The 23,124-nt window shown below is 46.3% G+C and overlaps 1 protein-coding gene across 3 annotated transcripts; it reads right to left on the bottom strand.

Annotated features, from left to right (window-relative positions):
- Positions 1-40: 40 nt before the first annotated feature.
- LOC128335462 (ras-related protein Rab-6B-like) lies at positions 41-17,972 on the bottom strand. Of its 3 annotated transcripts, none has more exons than XM_053273769.1 (8): positions 17,667-17,972; positions 15,985-16,043; positions 14,969-15,022; positions 13,796-13,901; positions 9,559-9,670; positions 6,205-6,298; positions 5,243-5,309; positions 41-4,504 (listed from the first exon to the last, which is right to left on the bottom strand). In XM_053273769.1, the coding sequence occupies exons 1-8, from the start codon at positions 17,746-17,748 to the stop codon at positions 4,440-4,442; spliced, it is 639 nt and encodes a 212-aa protein (XP_053129744.1). In that variant the 5' UTR covers positions 17,749-17,972; the 3' UTR covers positions 41-4,439. The 3 variants fall into 3 exon arrangements, with proteins under 3 accessions (XP_053129744.1, XP_053129742.1, XP_053129743.1); XM_053273767.1 differs by lacking the exon at positions 13,796-13,901 and adding an exon at positions 10,328-10,436 and having other exon boundaries at positions 17,667-17,945; XM_053273768.1 differs by lacking the exon at positions 13,796-13,901 and adding an exon at positions 10,328-10,433 and having other exon boundaries at positions 17,667-17,939.
- Positions 17,973-23,124: the final 5,152 nt, after the last annotated feature.

Raw genomic sequence — 23,124 nt, 5'->3', positions numbered from 1 at the left:
CAGCTCTTCTTCCCTAAAAACTGTCACAAGACAAGACAAAGCAGTGGTGAAATTAACTTTATTTAGTGTGATACACGGCTGTAGTCCGACAATCAATATTCATATATTAAGAGTCACTTACTTGGCTAACAGCTAGGAGACAGCAGAGCCAGAGACACACACTCAAAATATACACATCCACAGAGAAGGCAGAGGAAAGTGAATGATGCTGTTCACTAGGGTTTCCTCCCTGCCTGCCCGACCGCCCCACCCCTCCCCACAAACATTTAAGTATTTCCCCCCTATTCTCTGGAAAAACATGTTTCCAGTGTGTCTTGAGAGAACACCACCACAGCAGCGGCAGAACTGGGCTGCCAGTGAGAAAGGACATCAGTGGCACCATTTCAACTGTAAAGAGAGAGAAAGACACACACTGACAGGACATCGGCAATTCCCACACAACAGGGAGCACGCACACACACGCCTTTGCAGTGGCATTCACTTTCAGAACTGGTGAAGGCCAAGCTCGTAGGATTACCAGCTCTTCCAGAGAGGCGACTGAGGAGGAGAGGACACATCCTTTGCATACAGGGTGCCTGTGCTGAATTCTTACAAGGTTCCAGAAAAGAATACTAGATAAATCCACAGCACCAGACAAGTAGCCATTTCTCTTAAGGCTGGCTTTCTGTGGCCACGGGTGAGTGAGATACCTTAAACTACCTGCAAGGTTTTTGGTTTTTTAAAAATCCTAATACAGTCCCCTATTCCTTCAAGGTGCAACAGGCACAAAGAGAACCCAGAATTCTAAGCAATGCGAGCCTTTGTCTCTTTCCTATTATTGGCAGAGAGTCTCACTCACCGATTCCCAAATCTCATATGCTAGATGGGGCAGATAATCCATTACCAGTCAAATCCCTATAATCCTTTCACCTCAGAGAGAGGACGGCATGCTCAGTGCAATCCCACACCCTACCAAATGTATGAGATTTCGGAATTGGCGATTATGAGAACTGAATCTAAATGCTACAACTCCTGGGAAAAGGCAACATCCTCCCTGCACTGGTAGGGTAACTTAGTAAAAACAAACAAAAAAAACCACCCCGAAACCACTCATACTTGTGGAGCAAACCAACCAACAAGGTTACGGATCTGGAAACCTAGTGTAACATAAAGATCGGGCTTTTTCAGCTAAGAGCGGAAGTCACAGTAATCCGAGAATGAAGAAATGTCTTCCTAATTCAGAACTACGTGTGTTTCACTGTTGCAGTGATGCCTTAGGAATTCAACAGGTAAAGGTTTTCATCTGGAGGGAGAAGTTGCACATGTTAAGTTTCTCGCTGTGTAGTAAGGGGGACAGGAGCCTCTGCTGGAAAGGAAGGTGGCAACCCTATTAAGCTGGGCGAAGGAAGGGCATCACAAAATGGAAGGAATAAACCCTCTGCAGGCCCACCCCTGTGGCGAGAACCACGTGCACCTGACAAAAGCAGCACACTTCATGGGGAAAGGTCCAGTTAACATATCCAAGGTCGAGGTATGGCTATCCCCTTTCAGGGGTTCCAAGGAAGTATTCTGGTGATAGGCCAGAGGTAGGGAAAGGAGGAAGAAAGCTTTCTGGTGCTGTTCTGCTGACCTCCCTTCAAGCAACTCCAACCCCCCCCCCCGCCCACTGTGATGAAGTGAGTTAGGAGGAGAAAGACTCTGTTGTGTTCACTTGAGTTTAACTGGTAAGGAAGGGGTTGGTCTCCATATTATCAACAGCAGCCCTGAGTGGGAGGAAGTCAGGGAGAATGGTAGTTGGGGGAAAAAAAATCAGTTAATGTGTGGAGTAAGAATGGCCCGGGAAGAGTCTGGGGGAGAAGAGTCTGGGGGAAACTGTGCATGGTTATGTGGCCCAGAAGTATACATCATGGTTTGGTTGTCAATGCTGCAGGGAGAAAAAGTGTGTAGGAAGTTTGCAATGAGGGCTGTGTATGACGTGTGTGTGAGGAAAGACACCGTGAAGTGTAGCATAACCGTTTGTAACCAAGCAAGCTAACAACCCCACTGTTCAGCAGTCAACCAAGCCAAGATCAGAACTTGTAAGTACACTTCTGATCCTATTCTACTAAAAGAGAAGTCTGTGCATAACTAGATGGAAACCTCACCATGCCTATCGTAACACATTATCTCAGTGGAAGAAAATAAAGATGACAAAAAACCTGAAATCCTGTACATAGTGGCAGCATCCAATGCGGAAGCAAGGAAATCCCTTCAGCAGTCCCAAGAAGGCTGCACTCCAGTATCCACACTCACACTCTTCTGAGACTTCCCTCACCACAGGCTGTATCCCAAATATTCCTCCAGCACAGATTACACACATTCGTTGCCCAAAGGTTAGGCCCAAGGGCATCAGAATAGGAGGGAAGACGTCACAAGAGACCAATATCTCCCTTCACTCCATTGAAACGAAGAAACACCCTTCACCCCAAGGTGAGACAAAGTAAATCGGTAGGAAAAGTTGCCTGCTCTTGCCCCCACACCCAACAGCCTCCTACTCCTAAAGTAGGCCTACTCAACTTAGGCCCCCCAGCTGCTTTTAGGATACAACTCCCATAATCCCCAGCCACAGTGGCCAATAAGCCAGGGATTCTGGGAGTTGTAGGCCAACATCTGCAGGAGGGCTGAAGTTGAGCAGCCCTGTCCTACAGCCATGCCTACAGAAGCATCCACAGACTATACTAAGAAGCTCCAGCCAAGAGGGGCCCCATCCCATGCGCAAGTGCGACAAAGAGGACCCCAGAGGCATTCAGTACGAGGGATGAGCCAAGGGCTTACCATGCTTGGCTTTTACAAACAGACAGACACAGCCAGAAATCAAACCAAGTGAATCGTTTCCCAACAAATACCACAAGTGGTTCCCCAGTTCATGCTGACTTCGACCCGTCTCCCAGTCTGAACTGCAACCACCGGCAGGGGGAGGTCTCGGAACACATGTTCGGTGGTAATCAGGATACATCTATGGTCCCCCCCCCCCGAAAACAGCTACACATGTCATTCTTATGCAGAATTGACAGACAGACAGGAATTAAAGTTTCTTCTGTTATGTATCAAGTAAAAACCTGAACTACCCCATACACACACACACACACACACACACACACACACACACACACACACACATATATATACATACACACACACATATACACACACACACACACACACACACACATATTTCTCTATCTAGACTTTGAGAACTGGTCAACAGGAGGTTCTGGGAAAATAAAATGAAGACCCCTTGCATCTCACTTCATATACAGCTGCCGGACTAGTCTGAGAGGAGCGATGGTCACGCTCACTTGAAACTCTGCAGGCCAGCCCAGCGGAACAAAACAGAACTTGGATGGAGGTTCACAGATGTGGTTGAGGGCTATGGGGCCCCCCTTCTAGAAATGGAATAGGGAGCTGTGTCTTCTCAGAGTTGTAGCAAGCATGGAGAGATCTGTAGAGCACTTTGCATATGAAAAATGCAATAAAAAGGCTAAATTAAACAAAAATAGCAGCTCCCGATATTGGACCAAGTCCAGCCTGCAAAGTCCCTGTTTAATTCAGCTAACAACTGTGGACTTTGTAGCTTGTCCAGAAAGAGGTCTTATCGAGTGCTTTGGGGGTAGGGTGGGAAGGAGAGGACTCAGGGGAGAACTGGAGATATGCAAAAAGGTACTCAAGAACTTCCTACACCAGGTTCTGAGAACCAGGGTTTGTCACGATGCAAGCACCAGGATCTGCACGCAAGACTCCACATCTGTTAACCTAAAATTGCCCATCTTCTCCATTCATATAACTTAACTGAGCAGCAACATCCTTTTGGGGGAAAGGGTGAGTGTTCTTTAAAGATCCTGGACCCCATGCTAACAGAAATCTTTCCTGTCTGGTAGGGATATTCTGAGCTACATTCCTCCACCCTCAGGAAAGGAGAAAAACCAAACGGAGGGAAGTAAACAGATGCTAAGGGCACCCCCTCCCACTGCAAGAGCAGGCATGGCCAAAGCAAACAGAAGGAGCAGCCTCTGAAAGGGGAGAACAGCCGCACTGGAGACGTTATGGGGAGGGGAGTGGGAAGAGGACCCCCAGCCTGTGAGCTCCTCTGCCGCAGGCTTATCAGTGTCTTCCTCAACTGGGAACAGCTACTCCCTTTGCATTTGTAGGACAACACAACGAGGCGTGCACACGCCCAAGATAAGAGACAGAGTAAAGGGTGCCACTGCACCAAAGTGCAACAACCAACAAGGGACAGGACACGTTTGAGGGGTCACACCATGCAGTAGGAGGGGGCAGCCAGGGCTGTCCACAGAACAGTCGCGGATCAGACTGGGCTTTCGGCCCGCAGAAAGTTAAGTTGCTCTAGTCAATGAAAAGTGATGCTCTTCAGCGAGACCGGACAGGCCAATCAGGAAGGGGTTGCCACACCAGGGAGCCTTTTAACAGGAGCAACCGCTCTCCGTTACCGGCTGCTCCGGAGGTTTCTCTAGTTTGATGTCGATCACTGGAGACGGCAGGTTAAGGAGAACGCAAGCAATGCTGTGTACTGAAGAGGCAAAAAAGGGCACTCAACGGGCAACAGGCTGGCTCACACAATCCTCAGCAGTGTAGGAGATACGCCCTACCCAAGTGTGGGAGCTGTGCCCCCTCCCGTCTCCCAATCATATGTGTGCAGAAACCAAGGCCAGAGGGGGAGGAAGTGACAGCATGCTAAGCAGCAGCTGGGATGGAGGGCTCTGTCCTTTCCAGCAGCTGTGCCCAGCTCTTTAACAAGCTAGGACAAAAAGACCTCCAGCCCAACTTCCTCCCCACCCGACCTTGGTTTTTACTCACAGGGGATTGCAAAATGAAAGTGCACACAGCTCCCAAACATGGGTAGGAGGCTTCTCCGTCCCAATTAATGAGCATGACAACAGCCTTAATGTGTCACTCCTATCTCAGAAGGCAGGTCAAGGATGATAGGAGTCAGCAACAAGCCATCTGCCTGCCTCTGCCATTCCGGAAACAGGCAATTTGGACCACCTCTGCCATTCTGGAAACATCTTGCCACATACCTGAAGAGGCTCAATGCATGAGAAGAAGGGGTGGAGATAATGAAGTCTCTAGTGACACACATTTGCCAAAATTTTGGGAAGAGGCAGCCAAGACAGACTCTGCCTCTAAAAACCGGAAGGCAGATGTAAGACCCTGCAGTAGAAGCTTGCAATACAGGAGAATACTACCAAGAAGGAGAAAAGGATACTGTCATCTTTGCTTTTCTCAGGAGTGCTATCCATCCCAGGCAAGGCAGCAGCCACGCGGCGGAAAAGCTGAAAGGCAACACAAACAGCAGGGAAATTTAGGAACATTTGGGAACTCAAGAACATGTATGAAAGACAGGTATCACACACCCATGATGATGCATAGATGCAAATATTGCAGTAACTGATATGGACCGTTTAGCCACGAGTGAAGCAGAATCTGACCTTTCGTTGAATCTGCATGACTTGCATGACCTATGATTTGCATGACCAATGTAGGAGAAATTAGAAGGTATCACCACGAAGGTGGCCAAGGCCAGAACTTAACACATGTTTGAGAAGAAATGTAAGTGCACCAATGAAAGAATCCCCAACACCCTGATGTGGAGTTCTTAGAAATTTGGTGCCACTTCTCTTGCTCAGCGTAACCTACCTCACAGGGCTGTTGTGAGGATATATATCACCATGTACACTGCTCTGGGCTCTTTGGTGGAAGAGCGGAATATAAATTAAAAAATATAATAAGAGGATTTTTATAACAGAAATGACACTGGCAGCCACCTGGAAAGAATCAGACTCATTTCATTCCCCACCCTAACCCAAAGGAACAGAAAGCAGAATATGGGTGAACACCATATTCAAGAATTCCAGAAAACTTCCCAATCCTCCCTATGGAATTTTCAACATCAAGGACAGTATCAGAAATAAGGAGTGTCATTTACACCCACGAAGCAAAATTGCTATACTTCCCTTCCTTTCCAATGGGAAATCTCTTGATAAGATTTCCCCAAAACCTAAATAGGAGTCAGATCAGCTAGATCAGCCAATTGCACAAAAACCAAACATGTGGAGAATTCGATGAATGAAAAGAGATAAGAGGCTGAATTGTAGCGTCAAGCTCAATGAGAATCCAGCACTATGACACCAGTAGTAGCGCTGAATCCATTCTTGGGAGGCAAGTTACCTGTTTCACATTGTATCCAGTCTTTGCACTCGTCTCAATAAACATCACACTCAGTTCTTTGGCTCTCTGTTCACCTTCTTCTGTAGTAATTTGCCTGGAGAGAAAGATGCAAATGAGAGAGAAAGGCAGTGACAGAGCACAAGACCCCCAAGATGATGTATGTAGGTCCCTCCAAATTCAAACAACACTGCCAGAGCATAAGAAAGCTCCTGGATGTCTGAATGTTTGTAACCCACTGCCACCTTCTTAAATTCAGGGCTTTGGGGATTGCCTTTGCCAAAACAAGAGAGAGTTCGCAGCTTGCTCCAAGCAGAAGCAGAAAACACATGCTAGAATAAGAGAATTTATTTATTATAGTATGTTATTATTCTATATTATAAATAAATTATATTTATTTCAGAAGAATACTATAAACATCTTTAATATAAGTTAAAGATATTATCAACAGATAAACTAGTATCTGTTGTATTTACAGTACTGTATCCTTAAAGAGGAAAGAATGGATCCCTTTCAACAATACTCACATTAAAGCCTAAAGATAATAGGTCCCTAATTACAGAACAAGTCTGCAAAAGCTATGCTCCACCAGGCCAAAACAGAACCTCAACACACCCATTTGCTTCCTGCCAGATACTGCAAAAGCTGAAGAACTGCTAAGTAGGGATGTGCATGAACCGGTTCGGAGGTACTTTTTCGGACCTCCGAACCGGTTCAGTGGTCTGGCGGTCGAGCCAGTTCAGTGGTGGGGAATTTACTTTTAAGGAGTAGGGACGTTTCCACCGCCAGCGTCATGTCAAAAATTGCTGCATGGAAAAGTAGCATACCCTCTTGCCATTCTGGTCAGCGTCAGACCGGAAATGGCCAGCGTGCATGCGCTCCGGCCACTTCTGGTCTGACCAGAGCAGCAAGAGGATACACTGCTGCCCTGTACAGCCATTTTGGACACAGAGTCAGCGGGGGAAATACAGTGTGTGTGTGGGGGGGGTAGGGTAAGAGTACCCTCCTTGCTCCTTAAAGGTAACCTTCCTGCCTCCAAACCGGCCCAGCACCGGATTGTGCACATCCCTACTGCTAAGCACGTGGAAGGCCAAGCATACAGAACATGACTGGCGGGTCAGACACTGTGCAGGCTTCCTGCAGCAAGTTATTTCACTGCTGCTTGGGAATTAGGCACTTGTAAGAGCATCTCTGCCACCCTGTACATACCTGGTGTTACATTAAATCCTGCTTTAACACTGGTTTCAATATACATCCTAATAAGTTTTCAGGCCTCTCTCTCTCGCCCTCTTCTACAGAAATGAAAAAGTACAGGAAAGAAAAATCCAAAGAAAAACTGAAGTCACTGCAAAAAACAAAACAAAAAACAAAATACAACCAAAGAAAAATGAAATAGAAAACTGGCCAACAACAGAAAAGTCAGCAAGGGACCACATAAAAGAAGATAACAGAAATGGACTGGACATCTGCAAGGTGCTTAGTGATGAGAAAAGGTTCTGGGTTACTTTTGACTATCAGGGATTAACCCTAACATTAAGAAAATGTATGGGGCAGGGTGAATAAAAACAGATGATGCCATTAAAAAAAAGTCAATGCAAACATTAAAAAGGCACAGTAATATCTCATTAAAGTGTTACCCTCTCTGATCAACAGCTGCCATTCTTCTTTGCAAAAAATAACTGAGGACCGAACAATCGATCATGTACTTATATTCCAGCTTCATACTGAAGGCCAAGGGCTGCCAAGTCATCACCGGTAATTCCAGTGACCTATCTTTTAATCCTGTTTTATGTACAGTAAGTGCCTGTTCCCCACCAGCAGTTGACTCAGAGTCAGTACTTTAATTACAACTCTTTACGCCTCTCACCAATTTGGGGAAGGACGACAGCCATAAATTTCCAACTGGAACTGCACACACTCATTCTCGCCTCCATTTACAGTCTTTCAGTGAACATACAGTGTGTTCAATTTCCGATAGCAGTTACTATAATATCCTTACAAACAGAATTAAAGTTTGAGTTCCTGAAAGACAGATATAAAGGTTCTGCTTGCAGTCCAAATTCTGAGGTATTTGATTGCTCTTGAGAATTCCTTCCAGCAAGCTATTTTTCAACTAGATGCTTTGACATTTATCTGCTTTAAAAACCATTGTTTTCAGCCTCTTCCTACAAGCAGGGAAATAACTGTGCCCACTTCTGTTACCATGGGGCATCACAACCCTCACACAATCAGCTTAGTTCTTTTGCTACTGATTATAGGAAGAGCCTATATAGACCTACACACAGTATGTCAGTTGGCATGGAGTATGTCAATTTTTGTTTCATTGAATGGCTGTTTTTAAACTGGTTTGGGGTTTATTTTTATTTTTTTAGGAAGTTGAATCTTGGTTTAAGAGCTCCCTTTGTTGCAGTAATGAATCTGCTATAAACATTTATAGACCGAACATTTAAAGAGCTATAGTCCAGGGCTGCTTGTCAGCCCTCCTGACTGGCCTACAATTCCTATAATCCCCAACTACTGGCCACTTGCCAGTCTGAATCCCTGCTGGTACTTTATCAGGCAGCAGTGATATAGGAAGATGCTGAAATGCATCATCTCAGACTGCATGGGAGGAGGCAATGGTCAACCCCTCCTGTATTCTACCAAAGAAAACTACAGGGCTCTGTGGGCGCCAGGAGTCAAAATCGACTTGACAGTACACTTTACCTTTACTGGCCACTGAGGCTGGGGATGATGGGAGTTGTAGTCCAAAAACAGCTGGATGGCCAGAAGTTGGGCAGCATTGCTCTAGTCCAAAATAAATCGTTATACCTGGCCGAGCATTTTAGCAAGTACGGCCTGTTTACCAATCACGGTAGAGATGTGAATTTAATAGAAGAGATAACAATGTTGAGATAACAACATCTACATCCAGGAAGAAGTTGAACAGCATTTCCTGCACATGCTAAATTGGCTCATACCCAGACTACAAAACTTTGGCCCTCCTGCAGATGCTGGATTACAACTCCCATCATTCCTGGCTACTGGCCACTGTGACTGGGTATTTTGGGAGTTGTAGTCCAACAGCTGGAGGGCTGAAGTTTGGCAGCCTTAGATTACACCGTATGAAAGAAAGACAGAATATTAAAATATCTGAGGAAACATGGAGATCTAAAGGATGTTCTTCTTAAGTTTCCATTTCTGCCTAGTTATTTTTAAAGAAAACACCTTTACATGACATAACACTTTAAGAGTTTCCCCACCTACATGTTCTTTAAGGCTCAATTCAGACAATCCAACCCATGCTTTGGAGGACTGGAAACACCACCAGCAAGCTTTCCAGAATGCATTGGAAAACGCTCCAGCTCCCTGAATTACCTTTTGTCTGCTAGGTCAGTTTTATTCCCCACCAGCATGATGATGACATCACTTCCTCTTTCTGTTCGCACGTCATCAATCCATTTGGAGGTTTGTTGAAAGGAATTCAGATCTGTGAGAAAAGGAAGACTGGGCAAATGACAATTAAGCAGAAGAGGGCAAAGGCTTTATAAAGGAGGGAGGTGCACGGAGGGCTTATGCAGCCGTGGGGGGGTCATTTCCCTTAAAAAGCAGAACTTTACCTGCTCTTCCACCGCTTTCCTGCATGTGGCGCTCACTGTTCAAAAGGCCATACAGAACTGCAGTGCTGCTCCCAGCAGCCTGCTTGCGGTGTCAGCAGGAACATGCCTGCTGCGCATGCACAGCGGCCATGTGCGTGCCAATGCTGTGCACAAGCTGCTGGGAGCAGCGCTGCAGCTGCACACAGCCTTTTGAACAGTGAGCGCCGTGCCTGGAAAAGCGGTGGGGCGGCGATGGAGCAGGTAAGGTTCTGCTTACCTGCTTTTAAAAAAGGAACTGCCCCCTGCCCCACTGAACCGGTTCGAATGCCGGTGCCCAAATCAGTTCGGCGCTTCCCTAAGGAAACTCTGAACCGGTTCGGGCACCTACCTATTATAAAGGATCTTTGGGGAAAAGAGGGTACTTGTGTACCCCGTGAGCCTTGTGTATCCATCTGCCAGCACCATGCAGAATTAGCCCAACTGGTTTATCTTTACAGGATGCCTTGGGGCTTTCTCTACTCTGACCCCTCCCTCTCAAGGTTACTCACTTGTAATGTCATAGACTACCACTGCAATAGTTGAGTCACGGATGTAGCTGGGAATGAGGCTACGGAACCGCTCCTGGCCTGCTGTGTCCCAAAGCTGTAGTCGGACCTGCTGGTGCCAGCCCGGGAAGCGAACAGAAGACAAAGACGGGGAAAGGAAGAAAAACTGTCCTTTAGAGAAAAGGCAATTTAGGAGAAGGCATCAGAAGTGCCAAGACACCTACAGACAGCTCAGTAGAAGGCCAATGGGTTAGGACTGAAGGAAAACAGAGCATACTTCTTGTAGCAGAAACTTTTGTGGACTATGGTCCACTTCGTCGGAGGAAGTGAAGGACAGTAAGTTACATACACATTTTAAAATATCTCTCATCTCCTGAGGTGTGGCCATTACCATAGCAGAGGACATAAGAGATTTATTTGGTCCTATGAGCGAGTTTGCCCACTTGGCCAAAGGAAAAGCATTCAGACCACATTTAGGATGCAAACATGCACACAGCTTATCTTTCTCACAAAAAGATTGCAGTTACAGAAGTCTGTAGAATAGATGCAATTGCTTTTTGAGCTACCTGAAGCTGACTATTTCTTAGGAACACACACACACAGGTCTCCTAAGGAGAGCTGGCAATTTGCTCTTGTTTGTATACCCTTCTTCCCCGATTGGAGCCTTTATGAAAAGACGGTCAACTTGTTTACGTGTCTGGATCCAGTTCAGGTTCTCCATTCTTAGAGGCCATCCTCAGGAGGTGAGAGAGAGATATGTCAAAACACTTATATAAATTATTTATATAATGTATAGGAGACTTCAGTAGGCAGCTATGCACACATGTACGTGTATACACATACAGAGAGAGAGAGAGAGAAAAGAAGAAGAAGAAATAATTGAACACAGAAGAGTCAAATGGCAGTAAACCCAAGAGGATTTGTGTGTAGCACCTAAAAAGCACACGATAAGCATGGTGTTCATTTATAGCAGCAGTGATTAGTAGTGAAAGCAGGAGAATGACCTGAAGCAAAAGGCTCGTGAACTGCCTGACTAGGAGTGTGCATGGTTTTGGTCTGGCATAATAGAACAGACCACCGGACCGGTCCGGAGGTCCAGCTGGGCGGGGGACTGTGACTTTAAGCGGGGGTGGTGGTGGTGGTAGTACTCCCCCCCTCCCCGCCGCTCTTCCCCCTCCGGCGCTGGTCCTTGGAAAAATCTTCTTGGGGTGGCAGAGCTCCTCTCTGCCGCCCCTGCCCCCATCATTGTTCGTCAAGCCTTAACAGAGACGAGCGCGTGCACCGTGCAGGGCGCATGCGTGCCGCTAGCGCTCGTCTCTGTTAAGGCTTGACGAACAACGACGGGGGCAGGGGCGGCAGAGAGGAGCTCTGTCGCCCCAAGATTTTTTCAAGGACCAGCGCCGGAAGGGGAAGAGCGGCCGGGGGGGGGGAGTACTACCACCCCCCCCGCTTAAAGTCACATGCCCCCCCTGCCGGACCTGGGGGGACTGCGAGCCATGCACACCCCTATGCCTGACGACTAGAGTGTGTTTTCTCATATGGAGCTTACTAAAGGCTGAAACAGGATCATCGGAAGTGGAGCTGAGAGGCAGGAAAGCATGAAGGTTGCAGGAGCAATGGAGGAGAGCAGAAGCAAGAGGAAGGAAGAGCAGGGGAAGGAGCAGGTGAACTACTGACAGGGTTCGAACCCCCAACCACCAGCTTCTATGACTGAAGAACTCTCCTCTTTCCTTCATATAGTACCACTTTATTGACCTGTATAGAAAGAGTAGTAGGGTCTGCAGACCTAGAGGATGCAGGGAGACATACCTGCAGACAGGATGTCCACTGTGATCTCACCAGTGGGACTCTCAGATATTGTTCACTGCAACTCCTAGCATCCCCAGCTACAATGTCCTTTGGCTGGAGATTATGGGAGTTGTCGTCAACAACACCCGAGAATCCTTGTTAGAGGAACACTGGATCCCACCTGCGGTCCTGAGGAGAACCACTACACTAGAAGATATGCTGCATCCCCACCTCCTAGGAAGAACATCTCGGCAAGGAAAAAAATATCAGCCTTCCCGCCCACTCCACCTCCACCACTGTCCAGAAGAGAAGCTGCAGGGCAAAGCTAGCAAAGCTCCTTCCCACCATAAAGGACCTGATGCCACCTACTAGCGGCCCATCACCCTGCATTGCCAAAGGGAAGTACCTTCTGGCCTCTGTGACTAGCCAGAGGACAAAGGGCTGCTGGGTTCTATGATCAGGTATGTTAGTAAAACAGAACTTACGTTTTAATTTATTATTGTACTATTATCCTTCTAAGAACTGGATCCATCAGAAGCCATTCCCCACAGCCGCAGCAGAGCAGAGATAGTCTGCCGCCGCCAGCCAGCCTCCATCAGAGGATGGAGGAGTTTTTAATAGATCTATTGCTTTCTATTGATACTGCCACGTGCTCTGGGGACTCCGGTTGAAAAGCAATACGAAAATCTAATAAAATTACAAGTATCACAATTCTATTGTAAGCTGGCTTGAGTATCTTTTGATCAAACTCTGCATGGAGTGCGAAACTAATAAATATGTGGAAATCATGAGCGCCTAAGCACGATGGAGGTATTGTGAGCTAAACCAAGAATCTGCACTAGTCGACTGGCACCACTGCCGAAAGAACCCCAATTACAGGACATCAAGTATGAACTTCAATTCCTCTCACTTCTATTTGAAGCTAAGAGATAACGGGGACAACCCCCCGACCCCTCTACATAAGAACAGTCCTGCTGGATCAGGCCCAAGGATCATCTAGGCCAGCATCCTGTTTCCCACAGTAGCCACCAGATGCCTCTGGGAACGCCACAAGCAGGAGATGAAAGCATGGCCTCTCTCCGGCTGTTGCTCCTCTGCAGCTTTTATTCAGAGGCATCCTGATTCTGAGCCTGGAGAGAGCCTATAGCTGCTCCCTGTGTTTCCCTGCTTCCCCTTCCAGAAGGCGGCGACAGGTCTTTTCTTGGAAGGTTTAAACGAAGGGGAACAAACCCTGCTATAAAGAAGAAATATCTGCAAACATACCTGTTTAATCAGGCTTTTAATTCATAGTTTTTAAAGTTTTAGAGTTTTCATTTATATTTTAAATTGTGCTAATGTTTTAATTATTGTTGGGTGTTAAACTGTAAACTTCACAGAGATTTGTAAATAGGGCAGTAAATAAATGTGCCAAATAAATAATAATAATAATAATAATAATAATAATAATAATAATAATAAATGTTCATTTCCCAACAACCCTCCTTCTCTCAGCAATTGTTACAAAGCACAGTGCATGCTTATTTGCTGTGCCTGAAACAGAAAGTGGGGCCTTTTCTCTAGTAGATTCTACCCAGGTGTTTCTGAAGGCTTCTGGCTTGTCTGTTTCCTTACTGAAGAGGGCATGAGCAATCCTCTCCTCTGCTAAGCGCATGGCCCTCAAGGAGCCCAAGGCCCAGTACCTACTTGTAATGTCAAAGACAATGACAGCCGCAGCAGAGTCCCGGATGTAGCTGGGAATGAGGCTGCGGAATCTCTCCTGGCCGGCTGTGTCCCACAGCTGCAGCCTGATCTGGGAAGACAGAAAATGTGGGGCAAGGGCAGAGGGGCAGTGGCAGAGAGAGGAGAGAAGAGCAGGAATATGGAGAAAACAAAAGAAAAACTCATGTGAAATTAAAAAAAAAAGAATGCAAACTCTCCAGGCAAAATAAGGAAAACCAATTAAACAAAATGAAAACAGTGCAAAATAAACAAAATGCTTGCTGCCAGAAGATCCTGGGTGTCTTTTCTTCCGATGAGCCCTTTTAACCCCACAAATAATCCACTGGATCTCAATCACTGAATCTTAATCAAATGCAAACAGTTTAATCAGTTCCTCCTACCATATCAGCAAGTATAGTTGTGCTCCATCCACACCAGCTGTAACGGGGTTCCTTCCCTTTTAACTTACAAGAGTACATACTCCTGTGTACCTAGGCCGCCCCCACCCCCCCACAAGTAGGTAGAAACCATTACCTTATTTTTTGGTGACTCCTTTTTGCTCCCAATCCAATAGGCATCCAACCACTTGATTTTTCTGCTACTAGTATGTATAAACAAACCCTTGTATCGCTGATCTTACCCTCCCTAAGCCGTAGAACGTAAATCAATTTCAGACTTTATCAAAGACCAAACACTTAACTTCCCAAATGCACTATTGATGGTACCTCTGATTTTTTCGGCAGATAGACTATCCATATACTCACAACTATCAAGAGATGGCAGATGAATTCCATTAGGCTTTGAACCCAACTGTCCAAGATACCTAAACAATGTTCTCATGGGGACTAGCAGAAATACCACTCCGGTAATTTCCCTAATTGTATTCATTATGGAAAAATGTAACTCGTGCCTACAAAATGCTCCCATGAGTTTTGAAGAGAACCTCTCTGCTTTGGGGAGGTCCTTGTCCCACTCCCTCCAAACAGAGTGTCTGAATTCCACACCCGCATTATAGTCTGGCTATTCCTTGCTAAGACCATGGCTGGAAGAGGCTGTAGTGTAATTTAGGGGTTCAGCTGAAAGATGGCACACACACTGCACGGACTTTTACAGAGACCATGTATTTTCCTGGTTAGGCACACTGATACCTTCACTCACCGTGCGGTCTTCTAGATACATTGTCTTTGAGAGGAAATCAATTCCAATAGTTGCCTAGAAAAACAAGAGAAGCCTCAACAACACTGCAGAACAATAATTTCTATTTTAAGAAAGCCAAGAGGGATAGTTTTGTTAGTCTGTAGTAGCAGAGAGAGTCTTCTGGCACCTTAGAGACTAATACATTAATTGTAACAGAAGCTTTTCTGGACTGGAATCCACTTCAACACATGCATTAAACTTCATCCTCAGAAGACAGGTCCCTTGCATACACAAGGCTAGGAAAATGACATTAAACATAGGGGAGTCAAAGATACCTTGTATTTTCTGCCATTTGACATCCCTGGACCATGAGTGATTCTCACATCCAAATATTTACAATAACTTTATCAATTAACAGGCTTGGCAAAGATTTACCTTACAATTTAAAGGATCTAATTAACTTTGCATAGAGAAACAAATGTGCACATGCCCCAGTGGGAAGGCCCAGAAATGGATACATAGTGATTCCACAAAGCATGGTCATAGGTTAGGACACAGTATCTAATGTGCGAGGTGCCTTAAAATCAGAGAAGAGAAGCTACAGCTATCCATGGGACTCCAGGCCTTATTGGCTGGTCATTACCTAAGGAACCAGTCAGGACACCCAATGCATGTCACATGGCACAATGATAATGAAAGTGGGTAGGCCCTGTGCTTATCCCTACATGCGGTGGTTTTCAACTGGGAGCCAGAATTGCTGTGCCGAATGCAACTAGTCTTTTTCTATACGTATATAGGAATATAAGAATAGTTACTAAAATAAAAATTGGTAGTCTTGCATTCCTAAACGAGAAGCCTCTGGGAAATCAACCCATATCTTGTCACTAACCACTGCCTTCAAACGCACCTACAAGAGGTTTGAGCACAACAACCACAGACTGTGAACACACTAGAACAGCATGGGCATGCCCAAATAAACTTCTCCCAGGAGAATTAGTTTTATATGTTTTACAAGGGTTCATTATGTTTCTACTTACCTGATAAGTATTATCGAAACTATCATACATAAACCTGGTGATCAGGGAGGTCTTTCCAACTGCAGAAAGGGGAGGGGGAGAAAAGGTTACTCTTTCTGATATTTTATTTTAAGTTTACTGTTTTTAATCATGGTGGTTTAAGCTTCCATAGGTGTCCTGTATGGGTATGGAAAAAAGGAGCATATATGTATCATATGTATAGAAACCTCTTCAAAATGTAAAGTGATGAAATATCCAAAGAATTACCCTCATACACTCCAGAACTGCTTGCCATATTGTATTAGTATCATTTGCCATTTCAGATAACCTACACATAGCAGCATGAGCATTTAAATCTACTGCTCTTATTTAATCACACAATCACATTATCAGAGGTTCACACAAATCAGAACTGTAATACAGAGCTTGACAAATCTCAGGTGCCAGGGGCTATAGTGCATAGAAATTTAACCTTGGTACCTAGACTAGGATATATACAAGCAGAGTCCTTGAATAAAATCTTTATTTGTCCCAGGCAGCTCTGTTTCTATTCTAAGTATGTTGCCTGAAAAGGGAATAAAGAGAAGTCAATTTACCCTCCGCCTCCACAATGTTCATCACAAAGGCTGTTAATTTATAATAATAATATTGTTATTGTTGTCAAGTGTCCTTTGACTAACTCCCAAGTTTTTGGGTGGACTCCTAGATCCAAAGAACATCTGTCAAAGCCTATTGTAATACCTGTTTCTTTTTTTTTTAAAGTCAGTCCTAGGGATCTAGCCCGGGGTGGGTGGGGGGGAATGCACATGCAGATGAGCATCTGTAGATGGTTTATTTTGGGAGAGAGCAGATATTCTCCTCAGGCATCTAGTGCTACCGCTCTCAGGCCCCTTCTCAAAACCTGCCTTTCCCACACAGTCTTTGGCTGGATTCTTGAGAAGGTAAGAAAGAGCAGGAGTCCTTGCTGGGCAAAAAGAGAGAGCTCCCGCTTTGCCTCCCCCTCTAACAGGGATTCTCAGATGTTGTTGACTACAACTCCCAGCATCCCCAGCCACAGAGACCATTGGCTGGGGATGCTGGGAATCGTAGTCAACGACATCTGAGAATCCCTGTTAAATTGAACACTGCTCTCCACCTCCCAGTGTGCAAGTGGCAGAAGACCCAGATTGGTGGCGGCCACAAATAAAGGCCGGCTAGTTAACTAAGCTAGTGTGTGCCTCCCGGGGTAGACCCCCAGCTGCCGCCACTGGAAGGATGCTGTGCTGGGGCTGGACAGGACCATTTATTCCCTCTCCCATTAAATTATACCTATATCCCTCCCTGCCAGTATTCCCTCTAACAGGGATTCCCAGATGTAGTTGACTACAACTCCCAGAACCCCCAAGCAAAAGCCATGGCAGCTGGGGATTCTGGGAGTTGTAGTCAGCAACACCTGGGTATCCCTGTGATAGGGAACACTGGACAGGGCCAGCTGCTCCCCTCCTGCTGCTAAAGACAAGAGCGTCGCCGCTCTGAAAGGCGTCTCTGGGCCCAGACTGCAAGCTGCTTGGGGGCAGGGACCTGCCTACACCCTACAGCACTCTCCTGCGCCCCCGGCGGTAGCCACTACTGCGAGGCCCTGGCCTTTCTCTTCGGGGTGCCCTTCGCAAGCCTCTTCCCCTCACCCCACGGAGCGCAAGGGCCCCACCCTGCCCGGCCCTCACCGCTCTGCTCGCCGAGGAAAACCAGCTTGAACTTGCGCAGCGGGTTGCCGAACTCGCCGCCGGCTCCTCCGGGCGCCGACATGGCAGGACTGGGCGCGGGGCGGCCGAGAGCAGCAGCCGGAGGAGGAGAAGGCGACCAGGCCCGGCCGCGCCGACCAGAAGGAGGACACAGCGACGGTAGCCCAGGAGCGCTCGAGCCACCTCTACTCGACTCCGTTCGCGTCACTTCCGCCTAGCCTCCGCCGGCGTCGCGCTAGCCAGGGGCGGGGTGATGAGCTCATCACGCTAGAAGCGAGCGACAAGTTACCATAGAGACAGACGCCTCGCCTTCCTACAGGAACTTCCGGCCTTAACCGGAAACCGGGGTTGGGCCGTAGGATGGATTCCGCGCCTGAGCTGGAGCCCCTGAGTTGACTCCTTGGGTCTAGGCAGAGGCTCTCTCCGGCGGTGGGCGGGCAACACTGCGGCTGATGGGAGTTGTAGTCCAGGCCAGCCGCCGCTGGGGAGCCTCAGGCTGCCCACCCCGCTCCAGGCCATGGGAAATAATGGCCAAATCATCCAGGACGTGGCTAGGATTGGAGGCAGCCTGGCTCACTAACCTCCGAGCCAAAGGCAAGGGCCTGCGCTTTCCTATCAGCCCATAGAGTCTGCAGGGAGCCTAATCAGAGAGCAGAGCGCTATAGACGTCCCTGCAGCGGCTAGAACGGCGCTGCGTGCCAGGCGGTTAGTTTCTCCGGAAGTGGAGGCTTCCGCTCTTTCTCCGTTTGAACGACGCCGGAAGTGCGGTGGATCCGAATGGAGAATGGATCGTTCTAGCCCCGCGAACTCTATGGTGTCATGCCCCATTCCAGCTTTCGCAAAGGAGGTTTCTCTTCTCTGCCCTGATGAAAGGCTGAGCATTTGGGACTCCCGGCCAGGTGGCCTTCCAGGGAACTGGCCATACACAGAACAGCATCATGGTAGCCATGTAGGTGCCTTGTGTGCGCCTTCCAACCATGCCCTGAGCTAACCCCTTGTGCTTGTGGTTTTTTGGTTCATCCCATTCCTTGATCCAGGCCTGCTTTTGAATGGGGCTTCAGTAACTTGTATTCCAGTCCTGAAGGCTAACAAACAGCCAGCAGCAAGAGCCCCCCTGAAGGCAGATCTCACTTGCCTTTCTGTACATAACATCTATTTCATTAAACAATATTCCTGCTACCCTTCCACGGCCTTGTCCTTTCCTTTGGATCCTACGCTGCTCCAACAAAAAACTGAAAAGATCTTGAACTGAGAGAAGAACAGACCTCTTTTCTGTACTGTAACACATTATAAACATCTAATATATCAGCAAGACTCTTGTCATTTTAATCTTGTGAAATTTAAATCACTTTGTTTGCATTGAAGGGTTTGGTTTTACACAGCAACCATGGACACATTTAAAAAGTTCAACTCGATTGAAACGGTTTATTCTGAGTTGCATAGGATTGGCAGCCTGAAGAAAGCGTGTGCGATAGGGTTGTCAACATTTCATTGCCAGAATGAGGGACACACGTTCCAGAACGTGGGACACAAGTTTGGGTGGGGGTCTGGGAGGTGTATGCAGTGGTAATCAAGAGCCCAAGTATCATTGATGTATATGTACAGTGGGTATAGGAAAGAATCACCCCCTTTGATAGACCTTAAATTCTGGTTCCCTTACATCCTGAAATGAAAACAAAAAGAAAATTCCCTTCACCAGCTGTACTTATCCAATGCAACCTATAACATCCAACTGAAAAAGGCCAGCAGGGAACTGTGACTCCTAGATGCCCTTTCCTGTTGAGAACTCACACTGCTTTCACATAAGACAATCAACCACCCTAAACCACTTCAGGAAGGGCCGTATATAAATTGAATAAATAAAATTAAACAGCAGGGATGACAGTGTGCAAGCGGAGAATGACTGGCTGAAGATGGGCAAGAGCCCACTGGAAGGCTTATTCTATGGTGGTGATGGCAGCTGTAACCCAAAACCATCAGCAGAACTTTGCTGCCGATGCAGGGCCTGTTTCAATCTGGCCCCAGGAAACCACCAGTAACTATTCAGTTGCATACTTTGCCATTATGCTGGATGTTTGCCAAGGACATTGCATAAGATGTATCTGCCCCGGTTTAGACGCTTTAGAACAGATTCTGCAGGACTGCTTGGCCCAAAGTTATTGCAGTTCCTTCACTGAATTTCAATGATTATAGCTAACAGCACAGGTAGTAGCAAGTAGCCCTGACTGGAGTATCTCATAAAGAAACGGGTTCAATTGGAGATTGAACTAATTGACTCTTGGCACCTTTTGTCATAGTGGCCACTAGGGGCATTTGGAATCGTGACAGTGAAGAAGGATCTTCCTCTTTAATTCTTATTTTATTCATTTTATTCGTTTACTTGATTTATATAGCACCCTTCCTAAAGTGGCTGAGGGCGGTTTACATTAAAATAAAAAACACATAATTAAAATCAAACAGCATTTGAAAGCAGATTAAAATTAAAATGTAAACTATATATCATTAAAAGCCAGGCTAAAAAGATGGGTCTTTAAGGCTCTGCTGAAGGCCTCCAGGGAAGATAATCCTCTTATATCCACGGGAAGTGCATTCCACAACCAAGGAGCGACAACTGAGCACGCCCGATCCCAGGTCACCACCAGATGAATTGGTGGCACCCAAAGACAGACCCCTCCTGATGACCTTAATGGGTGATGGGGTTCTTGTAGAGAAAAGCACTCTCTCAGGTAACCCGGACCCGAGCCATTCAGGGCTTTAAGGGTAATAACAGGCACTTTGTACTTTGTCCGGAAATATATTGGCACTCAGCAGCCAGTGCAACTGTTTAAAAACAGGCATAATGTGGTCTCTCTGGGGTACCCCAGAGACCAATATGGCTGCCACATTTTGAACTAACTCCCCCCTCTTGTTGTCTCTTTATCGGATCTGGCTTTCTCTGATTGGTAGGCTGATATTCTCAGGGCCTCTCTGCTCCAACCTTTCATGCTCTCTACTTCGTTAGCCATGCGGCTTCTCTCTCCCTCTCTACACTCTATACCAGTGGTTCCCAACCTGGGTCCCCCATTGTAGCTGGGGATAATGGGAGCTGTAGTTCAGTAACATCTGGAGGAACCCAGATTGGGAACCCCTGATCTATACTTTTAAGATAGAAAGCACAGGCACACACATATTCTCCCCAAGAATGCATTTCCCTAATAAAGCTTGCTTGCTTTTGGATCTTAAACAACTGTCTCAAGCTACTCATTAATGGGCTCAACTTTTACTGCGAGGTTAGTCAAACCCCTCCCCTCCCCTCCAACAGGTTCCACTCACTCAAACTCTACAGGATGTAGATGTTGATTTGTGCTGGGACTGCTCGGATGAACTAGCCAGACCCCTCCAATGCCCTGGAATGTAGGAACACAAAGTGCCCCATGACATGTCTCATCTGCATTTCCCTCCACAGGTGGTGTCTCTAGGTGGAATCTTAAGAATCGCTTTGCCCAAGATTTAAATAGAGATGAAGGGTCTGCAATGCCCTTAGCAGGCCATGAATGGCTCTCCTTGCTAATCATGCATTCCAGGACCTCAGCATCCAGGTTTTTGTGCAGTAACATGGACACTCCTTTAGACTTTTCAGAACTGCCAACACAACGTAAGAACAGCCCTGCTGGATCAGGCCCACGGCCCATCTAGTCCAGCATCCTGTTTCACAGTGGTCCTCTGGGGAGCCCACAGGCAAGAGGTAAGGGAATGCCTTCTCTCCTGCTGTTGCTGCCCTCCAACTACATGCAGAAGGTCAGGGGCGTAGAAAGGTTGGAGTGGGCCCAGAGACAAGATTTTAAAATGCCCCCCACCCGAAGCTCAGATCATGAAAGAAATCTTAAATGAGGCTGAATAGTGGTAACAAAAAGCATAGTAAAATTACTCTCTCTCTCTCTCTCTCTCTCTCTCTCTCTCTCTCTCTCTCTCTCTATCTCAGTCACCTATGTGCCACAATAGAACATCATCCTAAATTATTTTTTAAAAGGTTTTGTAAATTGTGGATGATGCAAGTCATTTAATGGTACTAGAGAAAGACATGCTATTCCGGTAGCTCCAGGTCTTAACATCCACATCAGTTTTGGAGGATGAATACAACTGAAGGAAGCCTGGGTGGGTGCGTGGCTGAGGGAGTCAGTCATGTGACTTGCCTCTGCCCCCCCAAGGCAGTGGGCCCCCGGACAACTGTCTCCCCCTGCCCTATTATAGCTACGCCCCTGCAGAAGGTTCCAAGTTCCATCCCTGGCAGCATCTCCAAGACAGGGCTGAGAGAGACTCCTTCCTGGAAACTTGGAGAGCCACTGCCAGTCAGTGTAGAAAATACTGAGCTAGATGGACCAATGATCGGTATATGGCAGCTTCCTATGTTCCTATGGCATTGAGAGGCATTGTGCCTCTGAGGCTGGAGGTGGCCTATAGCCACCAGACTATTGGCCATTGATAGACCTGTCCTGCATGAATTTTTCTAGCCCCCTTTAAAGCCATCTTATATGCATCTCTCACTCAGTCCTTCATAAGACAGATAAAAAAGGAAAGAACATGCTGTCGAGTCAGTGTTGACTCCTGGCATCCACAGAGCCAGTGGATACAGGAGGGGGTTACCGTTGCAGCTTCCTGCGCAGTATGTGATGATGCCTTTCAGCACCTTCCTATATTGCTGCTGCCCGATAAGACAGATAACACCCTGTAAAAAAATAATTCCCTGAGCATAGCAATACATACTTCATGGTGTTTAAGATTTCTCAGCATCTGTTTCCTCTTATTACAGCTGTTCAGCTCTTTCATGTTTTGCAAAGTGAGGTTAATGCAAAGTGAGACTGACGTAGGAAGGTAAGTAGATGTATTATGTGCCTCTTAGTATCATAAGATATATTGTGCCTCTTAGTATCATATTCATTACGGTCCTAGACCAGCATAAAACAATACAAAAGTGAATAAGGCATAGTAATATAAAAGCAATAGCAATCTATAGAACTAAGCGAGCAAAACACTGTTATAAAATTGCCACTGCAGGGTATAAGACCTGAATAATGAGGCTGTAAGCCTGTGGCATCATTAAAATCTAACCAGGTACAAAACTCTATTAAAATTGATTACTATATTATAAATGATAATATAATATAACTTAAAATGGTACTATATTATAAATTGATACTATATTAAAAATTATACAAATGATACTAGATAAATAGATGATAGATAGAAAGTGATACTCTATTAAAGATTCTAATAAAAGCGGATTACAGATTATTGTGTTAAAATAATAAAAAGGCAAGGGCAGGCTTAAGCGTTTGTTTTCTATACTACTTGCCTAAAGTTTAAAAGCTGTAAAAAGGAACAACCCCCCACCCACACACACCAAGGACTGAAAGGTCAGAAAGTTCATGTGGTGGTGTAGCAGGGGATGTGAGTTGCTAAC

This window comes from Hemicordylus capensis, chromosome 11, assembly GCF_027244095.1.
Source record: "Hemicordylus capensis ecotype Gifberg chromosome 11, rHemCap1.1.pri, whole genome shotgun sequence".
NCBI lineage: Eukaryota > Metazoa > Chordata > Lepidosauria > Squamata > Cordylidae > Hemicordylus > Hemicordylus capensis.
The sequence above is the reverse complement of the archived record's forward strand: the minus strand, read 5'-3'. Positions and strand labels throughout refer to the sequence as shown.

Bases quoted from the DNA above. Each gene is read 5' to 3' on its own strand.
- LOC128335462 (XM_053273767.1), bottom strand. From the start codon at position 17,748: ATGTCGGCGCCCGGAGGAGCCGGCGGCGAGTTCGGCAACCCGCTGCGC. The intron at 10,437-14,968 runs GTGAGTGAAGGT...GGCTGGCACCAG, and splicing joins TGTATCTAGAAGACCGCACG to CAGGTCCGACTACAGCTTTG. The intron at 4,505-5,242 runs GTATCCTTTTCT...TGCCGTCTCCAG, and splicing joins TGAGAAAAGCAAAGATGACA to TGATCGACATCAAACTAGAG.